General features: G+C 41.7%; 1 protein-coding gene across 1 annotated transcript in view; it reads left to right on the forward strand.

Annotated features, from left to right (window-relative positions):
• LOC138985592 (uncharacterized) overlaps nucleotides 1-17,958 on the forward strand; it is a 160,196-nt gene that overhangs the window by 82,997 nt on the left and 59,241 nt on the right. The window contains exons 36-37 of the mRNA XM_070362578.1: nucleotides 1,161-1,378; nucleotides 3,247-3,440. Coding sequence (XP_070218679.1) covers nucleotides 1,161-1,378; nucleotides 3,247-3,440 — 412 coding nt within the window. The remainder of the gene's footprint in view (nucleotides 1-1,160; nucleotides 1,379-3,246; nucleotides 3,441-17,958) is intronic.

Here is a 17,958-nt window from a genome sequence, read left to right on the forward strand (position 1 = left end):
CCAGGCTCCTCTGTCCATGGGATTTTCCAGGCAAGAATACTGGAGTGGGTTGCGATTGCCTTCTCCAGGGGATCTTCCCAACCTAGAAATCGAATACAGGTCTCCTGCCTTGCAGGCAGATGCTTTACCCTCTGAGCCACCAAGGAACTCACCCCAAGTGTGGCCCCTCCTTATGCACCAGACATTCTCCCCTTTGACCTCCAGAGCTTCTAGTGGTTCTCTGGGCCCCAAGGGGCACTGTGAGCATCCTTTTCTGTAACTGAATTGCCCAGGGTCTTCTGCTCCCCACAGCAGCCCTATTTCAGGCACAAGCATGAATTTTAGAGCCAGGCAGGCCCAGGTTGAATATGTGAGTCTCTGAGCCTCAGTTTCTCCATTTGTAAGACAGAAATCCCACCTCCTAGGTAGTGGGAAGGACAAGGTGATCCTGTTCCTGTGCAAGGAGCTGGGGTCAGGGAAGGCTTCCACCTGATCTTCCCTCTGTCTTATTTCTCTTCCTGAGTATTTGCTGTCCACTGTGTTTGGTGATGCTCAGTACTGGAGTGACTCCGGAAGACTTCCTGGAAGAAGAGGCCCTCCTGCATACCCAGCTCCCACAGACCCTTCCTGTCCTTCCTCTGCTTTTTTTTTTAATAGTATCTTTTATGAAAATAAAAAAGAGGGGTTCCTCTGGTGGCTCAGATGGTAAAGCATCTGCCTGTAATGCAGGCAGGGCCAGGTTTGATCCCTAGGTTGAGAAGATCTTCTGGAGAAGGGAATAGCTTCCCACTCCAGTAGTCTTGCCTGGAGAATCCCATGGACAGAGTTACTTGGCAGACTACAGTCTATAGGGTCGCAAAGAGTCGGACGCGACCGAGTGGCTAACGCTTTCACTTCTACTGTTTTATAAAAGTGTGTATTTATTTATTACATGGCTCTGTTGGGTCTTAGTTGTGGCATGTGGTGTCTTCCTCGTGTCATGGGAGATCTTTCTTTGCAACATGCGGATCCTCTACTTGAGCCGCAAGGGCTCAATAGTTGTGGCTCGCACGCTAAGTTGCTCTGTGGCATGTGGGATCTTAGTTTGTCCCCTGCATTGCAAGGTGGATTCTTAACTACTGGAGCATCAGGGAAGAACCCCCAACACCGCTGCTTCTGAACACTGTCCTCTTTCCCCGCAGGTGCAGGCGGCTGCCGCGCGCTACAGAGAGCACAGCGTCAACGGCTCCCTGTCTGTGCACGTGTCTGGCGAGGAGCTGGTTCTGCTGGAGGCCAGTGCGAGACAGGACAGCCGGAGGAACACCCGGGGCTGGGGTATGAGTGTCCTCCTACACCAGGAGGTCCTCAGAGCCCCCAGGGCTGTTCAGCTGCAGCTCTCCAGCAAGGTCGCCCCAGCCAGGTGAGCATCCCCAGGTGGCTTCAAGGAGGGAGGGGGCCTCTGAGGTTGAAGGGCTGAAGTCCTGGGAGATGGGAAATCATCACCCAGAAGTGCCCTCTGGGACCATCGCTGAATGGGGTGGGACCATCCGTGCCATTCTTGAGTTTAAGGCTTGAGGAGGTAGAAGGGAGGAAACATTCAATTTTCCACTTTGATCTATTTTCCTTTCTTTTTTAGTTATAACAGCATTCACAGTTGTTGTTAAGTTGCTAAGTTATGTCTGATTCTTTTATGACCCAGTGAACTATAGCCTGCCAGGATCCTCTGTCCGTGGGATTTCCCAGGCAGGAATATTGGAATAGGTTGCCATTTCGTCCTCTTGGGGATCTTCCTGGACTAGAGATTGAACCTGTGTCTCCTGCATTGGCAGGCAGGTTTTTTACTGCCTAGCCACCTGGGAAGCTTTATTCCCAAACTTCAAAGGGTTTGAGGTAGATTATGAAAATGTACATTGTTCTAGGTCAAGAACTAGCAAACTTTCAGGAAAGGACAGGATGGTAAATATTTTTGGATCTGCGGGCCACACGCTCTCTGTGGCAGGTATTCTGCGATTGTAGTACAAAAGCATCGTAGACAACATGTAAATCAACGCAAGTGGCCACGTTCTGATAAAACTTTATTTACTATACAGGTGGGCTGGTTTTGGCCCACAGCTTGCCAATTCTTATTCTGGGTTTCAAAAAAAAAAAAATACATGAGGAAGTTCGGGTGAAGGGAAGGAAAAATGGGAAGATGATCAATGTGGCATCAGTAAACGAAATGCGTGCCTTTTTCTAGAGTGGAGCTGATGATTTGACTCTGAGCTTCCTAACAGCCAGGGCAAAGTAAGAAACCAAACAATGGCATTATTTGTAAATAGTGCCTTTCCTTAGGGAAACACACACACACACACACTCACACCTGTGTGAGTGTGCACCAAGCAAAGCATGGCTGATCTTGTCCCTGGTCTTGGTATTCCCATGGAAAGCAACTACCATGATGTCATATATAGAGCTTACCATGTGGGACTTCCCTGGTCGTCCAGTGGTTGAGACTGCACTTCCAATGTAGGGGGCATGGGTTCGATCCCTAGTCAGGAAAGTAAGTTCTTACATGCTTCGTGTGTGCTAAGTCACTTTAGTCATGTCCGACTCTTTGCGACCCGTGGATTATAGCCTGCCAGGCTCCACTGTCCATGGGATTCTCCAGGCAAGAATACTGGAGTGTGTTGCCACGCCCTCCTCCAGGGGATCTTCCCTATTGAGACATCAAACTCATGTCTCCTGTAGCTCCTGCATTGGCAGCTGGGTTCTTTACCACTAGCGCCACCTGGGAAGCCTTACGTGACTTGAGTCAAGAAAAGAAAAAACCCAAACAACAACAAAAAAAACACGTGGGTGATTGGCACCATGTCACCTGCCCCGATTCTCCAGGAATTTTAAGAGCAGGCTTCCTGGGACTGTTTTGTCCCTTGTCCCCCGCCGTAATAACATAGACTGATAACTCATTAGCAATGTCAGTTCAGCATCAGTAGTTCGATGCTTTCCTCCTCTTTACAGAAGAAGAAACTGAGGTTCAGGGAGTTGTGTCTTTGTGCAGAGCCCCACAGTGAGTGGGCAGCAGCCCTGGGATTCAGCCTCCCATTTGACTGACCTCAAAGCCCGTGATCTGAGCCCTCTGTTACACTGCATCCCTGCGAGCTGAGGGCCCAGGAAGGCGATCCCATGATGGGTCTGAACGTGGGGTTCAGGGATTCGTACGGCCAGACTGGCTTACTTGAAGGGGAAAAACACCATTTGCTGCAGAGATAGCTGCTGATGTTTTCCACGCCCCATCACTTTCCTTCCTAGGATCTGGCTGTTTTCCAAAGCCCTGCTGGACCAGAGCACAGTGCAGCTCTTCCTCAAGGCCTCCGAGGCGCGGAGAGGAGGCCGGGTCCTGACCCTGCGGACCCAAGCCCAGCACACAGTGGCCGCCTGGACAGCCCTGCCCCGTCTCCTGACCCTCGTGGGGGTGCTGAAGCAGAAGGAGGTGCTCAGAGAGGGTGAGAGCCTGGGGAGCACTGTGGGATTGTGGGCGAGCACCCTCTGTGGATCCTCCATGTAGATGAAATCCTGCACATACTCAAGTCCACAGATGCTCTGTTCCAGCATCACACACACTCGTGATGCTCTTTGGTCAGCAGTTAGTACCTTGGGCTTCGCTAGGGGCTCAGCTAGGGTACAGAATCTGCCTGCCAGTGCAGGAGACTCCAGAAACATGGGTTCGAACCCTGGGTCAGGAAGATCCCCTGGAGGAGGAAATGACAACCCACTCCAATATTCTTCGGGCTTCCCTGGTGGCTCAGAGGGTAAAGAATTTGCCTGCAATGCAGGAGACTGGAGTTCGATCCCTGCGTTGGGAAGATCCACCGGAGAAGGGAATGGCAACCCACTCCAATATTCTTGCCTGGAGAACTCCACAGATGGGGCTGCTAGCAGACGGTAGTCCATGGAGTCACCAAAGAGTTGGACACGCCTGAGCGAGTAACACTTTCAGACTAACACTTTCAAAATGAATCTTCTGCTGTCTAAATACTAAACAGAGGGAGTGACTGGATGAGACACGTGGGACTGAGTAATTTTCTTTTTGGAGGTTGGAGTACAAACTGGTTTTGTTGTGTTTTGAGATTAATCCATATTGTCACAAGTAGCAAATGTCATTTCTCCATTGTAGTCCATTGTATGAATATTCCATGATTTCTTTGTACATCTTACTTTTTTTTTTTTGTTATTATGCAACACATTTTTAAAATTGAAAACCAAACTAAACAGGCTACCTTGTACAGGACTTGTCAGAGCCTTAATGTGCTAATGATATTGGAAATATCCAGGAAGCAGGGCTGAGTGCAGTGTTCCCTTCTAACACTTGTTTTATCTTTTGGCTGTGCTAGGTCTTCGTTGTGGCATGTGGGCCCTTCATTTATGCCATATGGGCTTTCTAGTTGTGGGACATGGGCTTAGTTGCCCCTCAGCATGTGGGATCTTAGTTCACCCGTTCAGTTCAGTCACTCAGTCGTGTCCAACTCTTTGTGATCCCATGGACTGCAGCCAGGCTTCTCTGTCCATCACCAATGCCTGGAGCTCGCTCAAACTCATTTCCATCGAGTTGGTGATGCCATCCAACCATCTCGTCCTCTGTCGCCCCCTTTTCCTCCTGCCTTCAATCTTTCCCAGCATCAGGGTATTTTCCAATGAGTTGACTCTTCAAATCATGTGGCCAAAGTATTGGAGCTTCAGCTTCAGCATCAGTCCTTCCAATGAATAGTTCACCAACCAGGGGTCAAACCCACATCCCCTGCTCTGGAAAGCAGTTTCTTAACCCTGGACCACCAGGGAAGTCCCTCTAACAATTTGTTTTTCTTCCAGTTTTATTGAAATTTAATTGTCATGTAGCACGATATTAGTTTGTGTACAGCATTGTGATTTGACTTACATACATTAGGAAATGATAATCACAGTAGGTTTACTGAACATCCGTCATCTCATTTAGACACGAAATTAAAGAAATAGAAAATTTCTTATGGTGAGAACTCTTAGGATTTTATACTCTTAATTTTCATATATGACATATAGCAATGTTAATTATATTTATCATATTGTATATTACATTCTTCTGTGGGAGGAAATGGCAACCCACTCCAGTATTCTTGCCTGGGAAATCCCATGGACAGCGAGCCTGGCAGGCTGCAGTCCATGGGGTCTCAAAGAGTCAGACAGGACTCAGTGACTGAGCATGCATATTACATTCCTAGTACCTCTTTATCTTATAACTGGAAGTTCAAACCTTTTAAAAAATGTTTTATAGTTGATTCACAATGTTGTTAATTACTGCTGTACAGCAAAGTGATTCAGTTATATATACGTTCTTTTTATGTCCTTTCCCTTTATGGCTTATCATAGGATAGTGAATATATAACAGTGATATATTGTAATCACTATTCATATAATCATCATAATATGTTATAATCATCCTAACATGATGTTATAATCATCATGATGTTATGTGATATATCAGTAGGAGCTTGTTGTTTATCCGTCCTTTATATAAAAACTCATCTCTGCTAACCCCAAGGTCCCACTCCACCCCTCTTCCAGCCCCCTCCCCTGACAACCACAGATCCGTTCTTCACTCTGTGACTGTGATTCTCTTTCTGTTTTGCCGTGGCTGTTGTTCAGTTGCTAAGTCATGTCTGTTTCATGGATAGGTTCACATGTGTCATATTTTAGATACAACACATAAGTGGTATCATTTGGTATTTGTCTCTCTCTTTCTGACTGACTTCATTTAGCATGGTAGTCTCTGGTTGCATCCGTGTTGCTGCAGATGACGTTATTTTGTTCTTTTTATGGCTGAGTAGTATTCCGTTGTATGTGCACCACGTCTTCTTTCTCCATCCATCTGTCAGTGGACATGTAGGCTGTTCCCACATCTTGGCTCTTGTGAACAGTGCTGCTGTGAGCTTAGGGATGCGTGTGTCTTTTTGAATTATAGGTTTGTCCGGATATATGCCCAGGAGTGGGATTGCTGGAGCATATGGTAATTCTGTTTTTAGTTTTTTGAAGAACCTCCATCCTGGCTCAAAACTGCACAGTGGCTGCACCAATTTATATTCCCTCCAAGAAGCATGTACATTTTGATTGCCTTCATCCAATACCCCATCCCCCACCTCTGATAACCATAAATGTGACCTTTTTTAAATTGAAGCATAGTTGATGTCGGAGAAAGCAATTGCATCCCACTCCAGTACTCTTGCTTAGAAAATCCCATGGACGGAGGAGCCTGCTAGGCTGCAATCCATGGGGTCGCTAAGAGTTGGACACGACTGAGCGACTTCACTTTCACTTTTCACTTTCATGCATTGGAGAAGGAAATGGCAGCCCACTCCAGTGTTCTTGCCTGGAGAATCCTAGGGACGGGGGAGCCTGGTGGGCTGCCGTCTATGGGGTCGCACAGAGTCGGACACGACTGAAGTGACTTAGCATAGCATAGCATAGTTGATGTATATTATATAAGTTACAGGGAGAAGGCAATGGCACCCCACTCCAGTACTGTTGCCCGGAAAATCCCATGGATGGAGGAGCCTGGTGGGCTGCAGTCCATGGGATCGCTAAGAGTCGGACACAACTGAGCGACTTCACTTTGACTTTTCACTTTCATGCATTGGAGAAGGAAATGGCAACCCACTCCAGTGTTCTTGCCTGGAGAATCCCAGGGACGGAGAAGCCTGGTGGGCTGCCGTCTATGGGGTCGCACAGAGTCGGACACGACTGAAGCGACTTAGCAGCAGCAGCAGCAGCAGCAGCATAGAAGTTACATGTTGAACAACATAGTGACTCACAACTTAAGGGTTATGCTCCATTAGAAGTTATTATAAAATATTGACTATATTCCCCATGATATATGGTCTATCCCTGTAGCTTTTTTACTTTGTACATAATGGTTTTTACCTCTTAATCCTCCATCCCGCTTCCCTCTCCCCCTTGGTAACCACCAGTTTGTTCTGTATATCCGTAAGTCTGTTTTTGTTTTCTATTATATTCACTAGTTTGTTTTATTTTTTAGATTCCACATATAGGTGATATACAGTGTTTGTCTTTTTCTGGCTGACTTATTTCACTTAGCATAATACCCTCCAAGTCCATCTATATTGTAGGAAATGGCAAAATTTCATTCCTTTTTATGGCTGAGTAGTATTCGTGTGTGTGTGTGTGTGTGTGTGTATTATGTCTTCTTAATGCATTTGTCTGTTGATGGATGAATTGCTTTCATATCTTGGCCATTGTAAATAACACTGCTATGAGCATTGGGATACATATATCTTTTTGAATTAATATTTTCTTTTTGGATATATACCCAGGAGTGGAACTGCTGGTTCATATGGTTGTTCTATTTTTAATTTTTGAGAAACCTTCATACTGATTTCCATAACGGCTGCACCAATTTACATTTCCATCAGCAGTACACAAGGGTTCCTTTTTCTCCACATGCTTGCCAACATTTATTATTATTATTATTTTGATGATAGCCATTCTGCCAGATGTGAGATGATATCCATTATGGTTTTTATTTGTATTATTCTGATGGTTAATGATGTTGAGCATCTTTTCATGTGCCTATTGGCCAACCTGCATGTCCTCTTTGGAAAAATGTCTACTCAGGTCATCTCTCCATTTTTTACTCAGATTGTATCGTCTTTTCTTGATGTTGAATTATGTGAGCTGTTTATGTACTTTGGATATTAACCTTTTATTGGTCGTATCATTTACAAACATTATCTCCCATTCAGTAGGTTGTCTTTTTGTTTTGGTGATGGTTTCATTTGCTGTGCAAAAGCTTTCAAGTTTAATTAGAGTCCATTTGTTTATTTTTGCTTTTATTTTCCTTTGCTTTAGGAGACAGACTCAAAAAAATATTGCTACGATTTATGCCAGAGTGTTCTGCCTATGTTTTCCTCTAGGAGTTTTATGGTTTCTGGTCTTATATTTAGGTCTTTAATCCACGTTGAGTTTATTTTTGTACGTGGTGTTAGAGAATGTTCTCCTTTCATTCTTTTACATGTAGCTGTCCGATTTTCCCAGCACCAATTATGGAATAATCTCATTTTTTATGAGTTTGTTTTTGAAATGTAATTGACCTGCAACACTCTTAGTTCCTGTTACACAATATAGTGACTGGATACTTCTGTATGTTTCAAACTGATCACCAGGATGAGTCTAGTTAGGATATGTTACCATACAAAGATATCACGTAGTTATCGGCTATGTTTCCCATTCTGTACATTTTATACCCATGACTCATTTATTTTGCAACTGGAAACTTGTAGCTCTTAATAGCCCTTACCTATTACCCCGGCCCACCTCCCCTGTGGCAACCACCTGCCTGTTCTCTGCATCTTTGACTCTTTCTGTTTTATGTTTGCTCACTTATTTAAGATTCTATATATAAGTGAAATCATATAGTATTTGTCCTTCATAATACCCTTATGTTGTTGAAAATGGCAAGATTTCATTCTTTTTTGATTGAGTAGTATTCCATTATGTATGTATGTACTGCATCTTCTTTATCCATTCATCTATCAATGGACACTTAGGTTGCTTCCATGGCTTGGCTATTGTAAATAATGCTGCAATGAAGGTTCAATTCAGTTCAGTCACTCAGTCATGTCCAACTCTTTGTGACCCCATGAACTGCAGCAAGCCTTCCCTGTCCATCACCAGCTCCCAGAGCTTGCTCAAACTTATGTCCATCGAGTTGGTGATGCCATCCAACCATCTCGTCCTCTGTTGTCCCCTTCTCCTCCTGCCTTCAATATTTCCCAGCATCAGGGTCTTTTCTAAGGAGTCAGTTCTTCGCATCAGGTGGCCAAAGTATTGGAGTTTCAGCTTCAGCATCAGTCATTCCAATGAAAATTCAGGACTGATTTCCTTTAGTAATGAAGGATATATTCTAGATTTCATTTAGAAATGAATGATTTCATTTAGCAATGAAGGTAGGGGTGCATATATCTGTTCTAATTAATGCTTTCATTTTCTTCAGATAAATACCCAGAAGTGAATTTGCTGGATCACTTGGTAGTTCAATTTTTAACTTTTTGAATTATACTGTTTTTCAAAGTGGCTACATCGAATACTTTTTATTTTGACATTTTAGTCTTACAGAAAAGTGATTACAAAGAATCCCAGAGGCTCTTTACCTGGCTTCACCAATTATTGACATTTATCACAATTGCTTTTATCATTTTTATTCTCTTTTTTGGTCTCCCTGTATGTATATGTGTCTATAGAACATTATTATTTGCATACAAATTTTTTTATTTTTGGCCACATTGCACATCATGTGGGATCTTAGTTCCCAACCAGGGATCAAACCCACACCCCCTGCAAAGGAAGCATGGAGTTTTTAACCACTAGACTGCCAAGGAAGTCCCTAAAATTTTTTTAATTCTTGAACTGTGTTTTAATAAGCTTCAGACGTAATAGTTCTTCACCCCTAAATAGTTGTGTTTATTTCCAAAAAAATAAAGACATTCTCGTACATTCTTCAATACAGTTCTTAACTCAGGAAATTAGCGTTTATATGTTGCTGTTAGCTACAGACTTTATTGCGATTTCACTGGATGTCCCAGTCATGTCCCTTATAGTAAAAGAAAATCCTGAATTGTGCTCTACATTTAGTTGTGTTGTTTCTTTGGTCTCTTATTCTGCATCGGTTCTTCTGTATTTCTTTCTCTTTCACGATCACATTTCAAAGGGTGCAGGGCAGTCGGTTTGTGGAATATCCCTCGTGTGGGCTTTGCCGGATGCTGCCTTACACGGCTACTTTCAAAAAAGCCTTGTTGGCAGCGTGCCACCGAGTGTCACTTTGTCCCTGTGCTCTTGGTGACATCAGTCTCGATCACTTGGTTAAAGTGGCCTCTGCTAACTTTCTTCCCTGTTAAGCATCTTTTCCCTTTGTACGCTAACTTCATAAAACAAGTTGAGAAGTACTTTATTCCCTTCTGTTTTCTGAAAGAGCTTGTGCAAGATGGGTGTGAACACTCCTGTAATTGTCTGATGGACGCTACCAGGGAAGCCATCTGGAATTTTCTTTGTGGAATTTTTTTTTTAGAAAATGAATAGATTTATAAATCTATGTATATTTTCTATTTCATCCTTATCATTCTGTGTAAATTCTGTTTTTCAAGGAATTTGTCCATCTCAACTAAGATGTCAGCCATATTTGTAGTGGTTTATTATATGTATTATAATCTTTTTAAGGTATCTATAATGATACCTTCGCTTTTGTTCTTGACGGTCGTTATTATGTTTCGTCTCTCTCTTCCTTATTAGTCTAACTAGGATTTTGTCAATTTTTAAAATCTGTTCAAAGAAACAAATGTTATTCTTTTAAATGTTCTGGGTTTTTTTTGTTGTTGTCTCTTTTCAATTCCATTGACTTCAGACATTATCTCTATTATTTCCTTTCTTACACTTAATTTGGGTTTACTTTGCTGTGCTTTTTATGATTTATTTATGGCAGCTCCTCAACCCATTGACTTTTAGACCTTTTTCCTTTTCTAATATAAGCATGTAAAACCATACATATTCCTTTAGCTGCATCCCACAAAATTTGATGTTGTGAATTTTTATTATAATTTGTTTTAAAATATTTTCAGATTTCCCTTATGATTGCTTCTTTCAGCCATGCATTTGAAGTCTATTGCTTAATTTCCAAATATTTGAGATTTTTCTAGATAGCTTTTTAATATTTAATTTCGTTATGGCCAGAGGATTTCTTCTGTAGGATCAGTCCTTTAATATTCGTTGTGACTTGTTTTATAGGCCAATCTATATCTGTCTTGTGAACACATCTTATGCAATAAAAAGAATTTGTATTCTGTAGTGTTGTTGGGTGTAATGTTCTATAAATGTTAGTTAAGTCAAGATGCTTGGCTGTATTGTTCTGATATATACTTCTACTGAATTTTTTTGCCTGGTTATTGTATCAAGCAGAGAAAGATGGTAAACTTGCCGACTATGTGGGTTTCTCTAGCTTGTTTCATTTGGTTTTTGCTTCATGTATGTGCGTGGCATACTGGTATTGGGTGTATAAGCATATGTGATTATTATTCTTAGTGAGCGCCAGGTCTATCCTTAGGAAATGGCCTGCTGTCTCTCCCACAGTTCTTTGTCTCGAAGTCTATTTTGTCTGATGTTAATGTTGCCACTCTTGCTTTTCCTTAGCATTTGTACTATATATATATTTCCATCCTTTTTCTTCCCGCATATTTACTTCCTTAATATTTAAGGTACATTTCTTATAGCCCACATACAGTGGGATTTTGCTTTATATATCTAGTCTGACAGTCTCTGCTTTGTTATAGTATTTAGTTGATTTATGTTTATCATGATTATTGATGATTAGATTTATGTCTACTATTTTGCTGTTTTGTTTTCTACATTGTCATATACTTTTTCTTCCTCTGTTATTATTTTCTTTTGCCTTCTTTCTGATGATTTTAAGAATTTTAGAACTCAGTTTTAACTGATCTATTCCTCTTTCAACTATGCCTCTGTATATTCTTTCACATTCTACTTAAGAGTTTCTGGTATGATTTCTCTTCAGTATGAAGAATCACCTGTAGCATTTCTTGGAAGGCTGGCTTGCTGACAATAAGTCTCCTTAATTTTTATTTATTTGAAAAGGTCCTATTTTGCCTTAATTCTTAAAGGATATTTTTAAATGTATATTTCTTGACACATTTGGATAAACTTTCATATTTGCTTCTTCAGAGATTTCTTTCTGACCAGTTCTCATTGTCCTCATCTGTGGTTTCCAATTGCACATGTTTTAGAAGTTTCTGCATTGTTCCACAGATCTCTGAAGCTCTGTTGATCTTTTTAGTCCTTTTTCCTTTGCTTTAAATATCTATCAGTCTGTCTTCAAGTTCACTAGCTCTTTCTTCTCCAAACACCCCCCAATAAAAAATTTTTAGATTGTCCAATAATTTTTTTCAATCACAGATTTAATATTTTTTAGTTCTAGAATCATCACTAGGTTATTTTTATTTCTGGTTTTCATTCAATACAAGAATATTTTCCTTATATTTTCGAACATGGTTATAAGAGCTGTTTTAAAATCTTTGTCTGCTAATTCCAGTGTCAAGGTCATCTTCAGGTTGATCTCCCTTGACTATTGATTGCCCTTTCTCTTAAATGTGATTTACATTTTACTATTTCTTTGTACATTGAGTAATTTGAGATTGTACTCTGGACATTTTAAGTGATGTTAAGACTGATTATTTTCTATTTCTCTGAAGAGTATTATTATTTAAAAAAAATGTTTAGCATGCAGTAAACTTGGCTGGTCTCAAAATCTAGACTCTGTCTTTCTTCTGGTGGGCTGCAGTCGAAATAATTTTCAACTCTTTTATCTTAGCAGGTCTGCTTAGAAGTCTGTCCCACCCTTGTTCAAGGATTAGCTTTGGACAGACTTCATACATAGAATTTGGGATTCTCCCCTGTGGTTCTCTCTGGAATTTCTCACTTCACTTTCCATTTGCTGTCATCACCCTGAACTCTGTTCTCTGATTCTGTAATTGGTAAGACCATGGATTTCTGTCTGAGTTTTGCTCATCCTTCTTGGCACCAAGAAGAGTAAAAACATGCAGCTCAACTATCGCTGGTCCTTTCCTCCAAGTGTTAACTCCCTTCCATTGTCACTCTCTAGTCACTTCAGATAATTGTTTCATATATTTTGTCCAGAACATGCAATTGTTACCTTGAGAGGGTTACTCAATTGAAGTGTCCCCACCACCATTAATGGAGATAAATCTCCTGTGTCTTTTTGATATATCCCTATCATACCTTGGCCACTTCTTCCTTTATGGCCAAAAAAATGTCTCAGTCTCACGTTACACTTTCCCTAATATGGAACAAGCCATTTCTCCAAGGATTCCTGACTCCTTTTGTGCGAAAATAGTATTTAAAAACTAAGATCTGGGATCTAGATGTGTTTATGTCTTTCTAGGCCTTCTGAATGAACAGACCAAGAAAACAGATGGATGTGTACATACATACACACATATCTTTTCTGTCTATAGGTATATAAGTTTACAATTACTAGTTCATACTGATGCTCTTAATTCCAGTCCATCATGAAAAAGTTCATTCTGTTTCTTTCCCCCTTTCATATTTCTTATTCCTCTCTTCAACAGCAAGAAATCTGGCTCTACTTATGCACAATATATTTAGTTATTTGTTCAGCCCCAGAATACATAGAAAGTCAGAATTACTAACCTATATCTTTGAGGAAACAAAGCCTTTTAATTAGAATTCGGTATTTGTTTAGAGTTCTTCTGAGGGTATAAATCCAAACGGGGCTTCTCAGGTGGCTCTAGTGGTCAAGTATCTGCCTGCCAATGCAGGAGAGGTACTAGACATGGGTTCCATCCCTGGATCAGGAAGATCTCCTGGAGTAGGAAATGGCAACCCACTCCAGTATTCTTGTCTGGAAACTTCCATGGACAGAGGAGCCTGGTGGAGTATATAGTCCATGAAGCCGCAAAGAGTTGGACACGACTCAACACAAAAAAATAAATACAAACATGGTATTTAAACTTTAGTTGGCGTTAATCTCCCACCCATCCTGTGTGATGCTGTTAATCATTTGAAATACAATTGGTTCACTGGTTTCTGTTTATATTCCATTTTCAAGTTTCCAATCTATCAATTTTGTGTGTTTATTTTTTGATTATGTGAAACTGCAAGGTTCCAAAAGTCAGGATTTCACAAAAAGGGATTTTTTGCCCAAATATCCTTGACCATCATGCCCTGGCTGAACATCTGTCCAGGGCCCAGTTTTTCAGAAACTAAAGACTCTGCTTTTCTACCAACCTTGGGGAAATAGAATCATTCTCTCATCTTGGAGTAATATTAACACCAACCCTCCTAATTCCTAATTGGTTAAATTGTGGCAAAACCAAATTGCAGGGACTTCCCTGGCAGTCTGGTGGTGAAGACTTTGCCTTCCAACACAGGCGGGTGCAGCTTCAATGCCTGGTCAGAGAGCTAAGGCCCCATTTGCGTCCTGGCCAAAAAAGCAAAGCCTAACACAGAAGCAATATTATAACAAATTCAGTAACGACTTTTAAAGTGCATTTTTTTTAAAGAAAGCTAATTGCATAATAAAATACATAAGACTGTATGACATAGGTTTGAAAAAACTTATCAAATAAAGAAAGTTATATCAGGATACTGTTCTCAAGTTTACTTTGATTTACACTGGTAGTCTCCCCTTCCTCTTTCTGAAGTTTGTCATTTGCAGCTGATAACAGACTCGCATGCTGATCTTAACACACATTGCTTTATTTAAAAAAAAAACAAAAAAACTTTACAATGTTGTGTTGTTTGCTGCTGTGCGGCAAAGTGAATCAGCTATACCTGTACATATATCCCCTTTTCTTGGATTTCTTTCCCATTTAGGTGGCCACTGAGCATTGAGTAGGGGTCCCTGTGCTACACAGGAGGTTCTCATTCGTTTCCTGTTCTATACATCGTCGTGTATATATGCCAATCCCAGTCTCCTAGTTCATCCCACCCTCCCATTTCCCCTCTTGGCATCCATACCTTGTTCTGTACGTCTGTGTCTCTATTTCTGCCTTCCAAAGAAGGCAGTTTTCGAGGTATACTTTCTTGGGGCACAATTTACATACAGGGAAGAACCCTTTCAGTTCTGATAAACTGGTGGTGTACCCACCAACGTAGTCTAGATGCAGAACAATTCCATCTCCTCCAGAAGTTCCTTCCTGCTGCTCACTGTCATTAGCCTTTGCCCCACCCCCAGTCCCTGGCAGCCACCCAGTTGTCTGTCCCTGTAGCTTGGGCTACTCCAAGATGTCAGGTGAATGGAATCGTATGGTACGGAAACTTTGAGTATGACATCGTTTGCCCTACATAATGTGGTTGATATTCAGCCAAGTTGTATATATCAGTAGGTTTTCCCCCTTTTGTTGGTAAGTAGTATTCCATTGTGTGGATATGCTGCAGCTTTAAAAATATTTTACTTATTTATTTGACTGCATTGGGTCTTAGATGCAGCATATGGTATCTCTGGTTGCAGCACACGGGCTCAGTAGTTGGGCACATGAGCTTAGTTGTTCCATGGCATGTGGGATCTTAGTTCTCCAACCAGGAGTGAACCTGCATAGAATTCTTAACCACTGGACTACCAAGGAAGTCCCAGTGCTGCAGTTTATCCATTCACAGCTGAAAGCTATTTGTGTTGTTTCTAGTATTTTCAATTATGAATGAAAATGAAAATCACTCATTCGTGTCCAACTCTTCGCAACCCCATGGACTCTGTAGTCCATAGAATTCTCCAGGCCAGAATACTGGAGTAGGTAGCCATTCCCTTCTCCAGGGAATCTTCCCAACCCAGGGATTGAAACCAGGTTTCGCACATTGCAGACAGATTCTTTACCAGCTGAGCCACCAGGGAAGCCCAAGAATACTGGAGTGGGTAGCCTGTCCTTCTCCAGCAGATCTTCCAGACCCAGGAATAGAACCAGGGTCTCCTACATTGCAGGTGGATTCTTTACCAGCTGAGCCACTAGGGAAGCCCCCAATTATCCAATTACGAATAAAGCTTCAACCATCATGGGTCTACCGGTTTTTGTGGGAACATGTGATTTCATTTCTCTTTGGTAAATACCTAGGCATGGGATTGTTGTGTTGTATGGCAAGTATATATTTATAGGAAATGGCCAGACTATTTGTAGAGTTGCTGTACCGTTTCTACTCCCAGCAGCAGTGTGTGAGGATCCTAGTTGCTCTGCGTCTTTGCTAGCAATTTGTATTGTCAGTTTTCGGCTTTGAGTTTCGTTTTTATCGTTCTAATTGATTTGTAATTGTATCTCATTTTGGTTTTAATTTGGATTTCCCTCTTCCTTGGTAGCTCAGCTGGTAAAGAATCTGCCTGCAGTGCAGGAGACCCTGGTTCGATTCCTGGGTTAGGAAGGTTCCCTGGAGGAGGGCATGGCAACCCACTCCAGTATTTTTGGCTGGAGAATGCCCATGAACAGAGGAGACGGGAGGCCACAGTCCACGGGGTCTCAGAGTCAGACACGACTGAGCAACTAAGCACACAAATGACTAATTTTGTTGACCGTCTTTTCATAGGCTTATTTGCCACTGGTAAATCTTCTTTGGTGAAGTGTCTGTTCAGACATTTCGCCCACTTTAGGGACTTCCCGGGTGGGTCCAGAGGTTAAGACTCTGAGCGTCCAGTGCAAGGTCAGTCCCGCTGGGGAGCTAAGAGCCCCATGCCTCGTGGTGCCATGGCCAAAAAACAAACAAACAAAATTTTTGCTCATTTTAAAAATTGAGTTGCTTGGGTGCTTATTGAATGTGGGAATAATTTACAAGTCCTTTATCAGATATGTATTTTGAAAATACCTATGGCTAGTCTTTTTTTAAAAAAAAGTGATTTTATGTATTTATTGGCTGTGCTGGGTCTTTGTTGCTGTTGGACTTTTCTCTAATTGTGTCTTCTGTGTCTGACTTACTTCACTTAGTATGATAATCTCTAGGTCCATCCATGTTTCTGCAAATGACAATATTTTCTTTTTATGGCTGAGTAATGTTCTGTCGTGTGTGTGTGTGTGTGTGCGTGTGTGTATCACATCTTCTTTATCCATTCATCTGTTAATGGATCCTTGCTGCTGCTAAGTCGCTTCAGTCGTGTCCGACTCTGTGCGACCCCATAGACGGCAGCCCACTAGGCTCCTCTGTCCCTGGGATTCTCCAGGCAAGAATACTGGAGTGGGTTGCCATTTCCTTCTCCAATACAACTGAAAAGTGAAAGTGAAGTCGCTCAGTTGTGCCTGACTCTTAGCGACCCCATGGACTGCAGCCCACCAGGCTCCTCCGTCCATGGGATTTTCCAGGCAAGAGTACTGGAGTGGGTTGCCATTGCCTTCTCCAAATGGATCCTTAGATCTTGGCTATCCTTAGATGCTGCTATAAACATTGGGGTGCATTTATCTCTTTAAATTAGAGTTTTCATCTTTTCCAGATATATGCTCAAGAGTGGATCATATAATAGTTCTATTTTCTTTTTTTTTAAGGACCTGCATACTGTTCTCTATTAGTACCAGTTTGCATTCTTACTAACAGTGTTGGGGGGTTCCCTTTTCTTCTGTGGTCAGTTTTTATTAATTTGTGTGTAGGTTTGGGCAGGGTTCGTGGTAGCTTCTTTACATGTGGACTTCCAATCAATTCAGCACATTTTTTGAAAGGAGTGTCCTTTTTCTACTTTGCGCTTTTGTCAAAAATCAACTGAGCATTTGTGGTGGGTTTATTCTTGAATTCTATACTATTCCATGGACACTATTTCAATTTTCTTCACAGTAATCAAGTGAAGTTTTACTCTTGATTATCCATGTTTTCCGGATAAGGACACAGGTTAATCTTCTAGAGAACATGGAGACACAGGGCCCTACAATGTAAAGAATCTGTAAAAAAGATGATTGCAAGATTCTGTGAGAAAGTTCTATCTGTATGGAAAGTACTCTGTGACAGTTTAGCATGCGCTCGGTGTCTGGAAGCATAGAACGAGGGTGTCTAACCAGGGCTGTGGCTGCAGAAGGGTTAAGGAAGGCTTCCTGGAGGTAGTGACCCCTGAGTCACTTGAATAAGAGGAGGGAACTTGGGCAGTTTGACCACATTAAGGCCCTAGTGGAGACTGGTGGGGGTCAGGAAACCTAAATGGTTTTGATAAGAGTGAGAATATCCCTAATGCATGACTTATGTATGGCCTGGGTCAAGGGTATGGAATCTTTTTCTCCAGGTGGGTAGAAGAGACCTCTGAGCAATTTTTTTCTTCCTAAAATTCCAAAATTCCCAGGTCTCAGTTTTGTTGCCTGTAAAATGGGGCCATTCCATCATGGTGATATGTGATTCTCGTGAGCAGGATTCAGCAGCGCTGGTGTTAACAGACATGCCTTATCAGGCTTACTGCTTTTATCCAAAGCTGCTTTATTT

This window comes from Bos mutus, chromosome 25 (assembly GCF_027580195.1).
Source record: "Bos mutus isolate GX-2022 chromosome 25, NWIPB_WYAK_1.1, whole genome shotgun sequence".
In the NCBI taxonomy this organism is placed as follows: Eukaryota; Metazoa; Chordata; class Mammalia; order Artiodactyla; family Bovidae; genus Bos; species Bos mutus.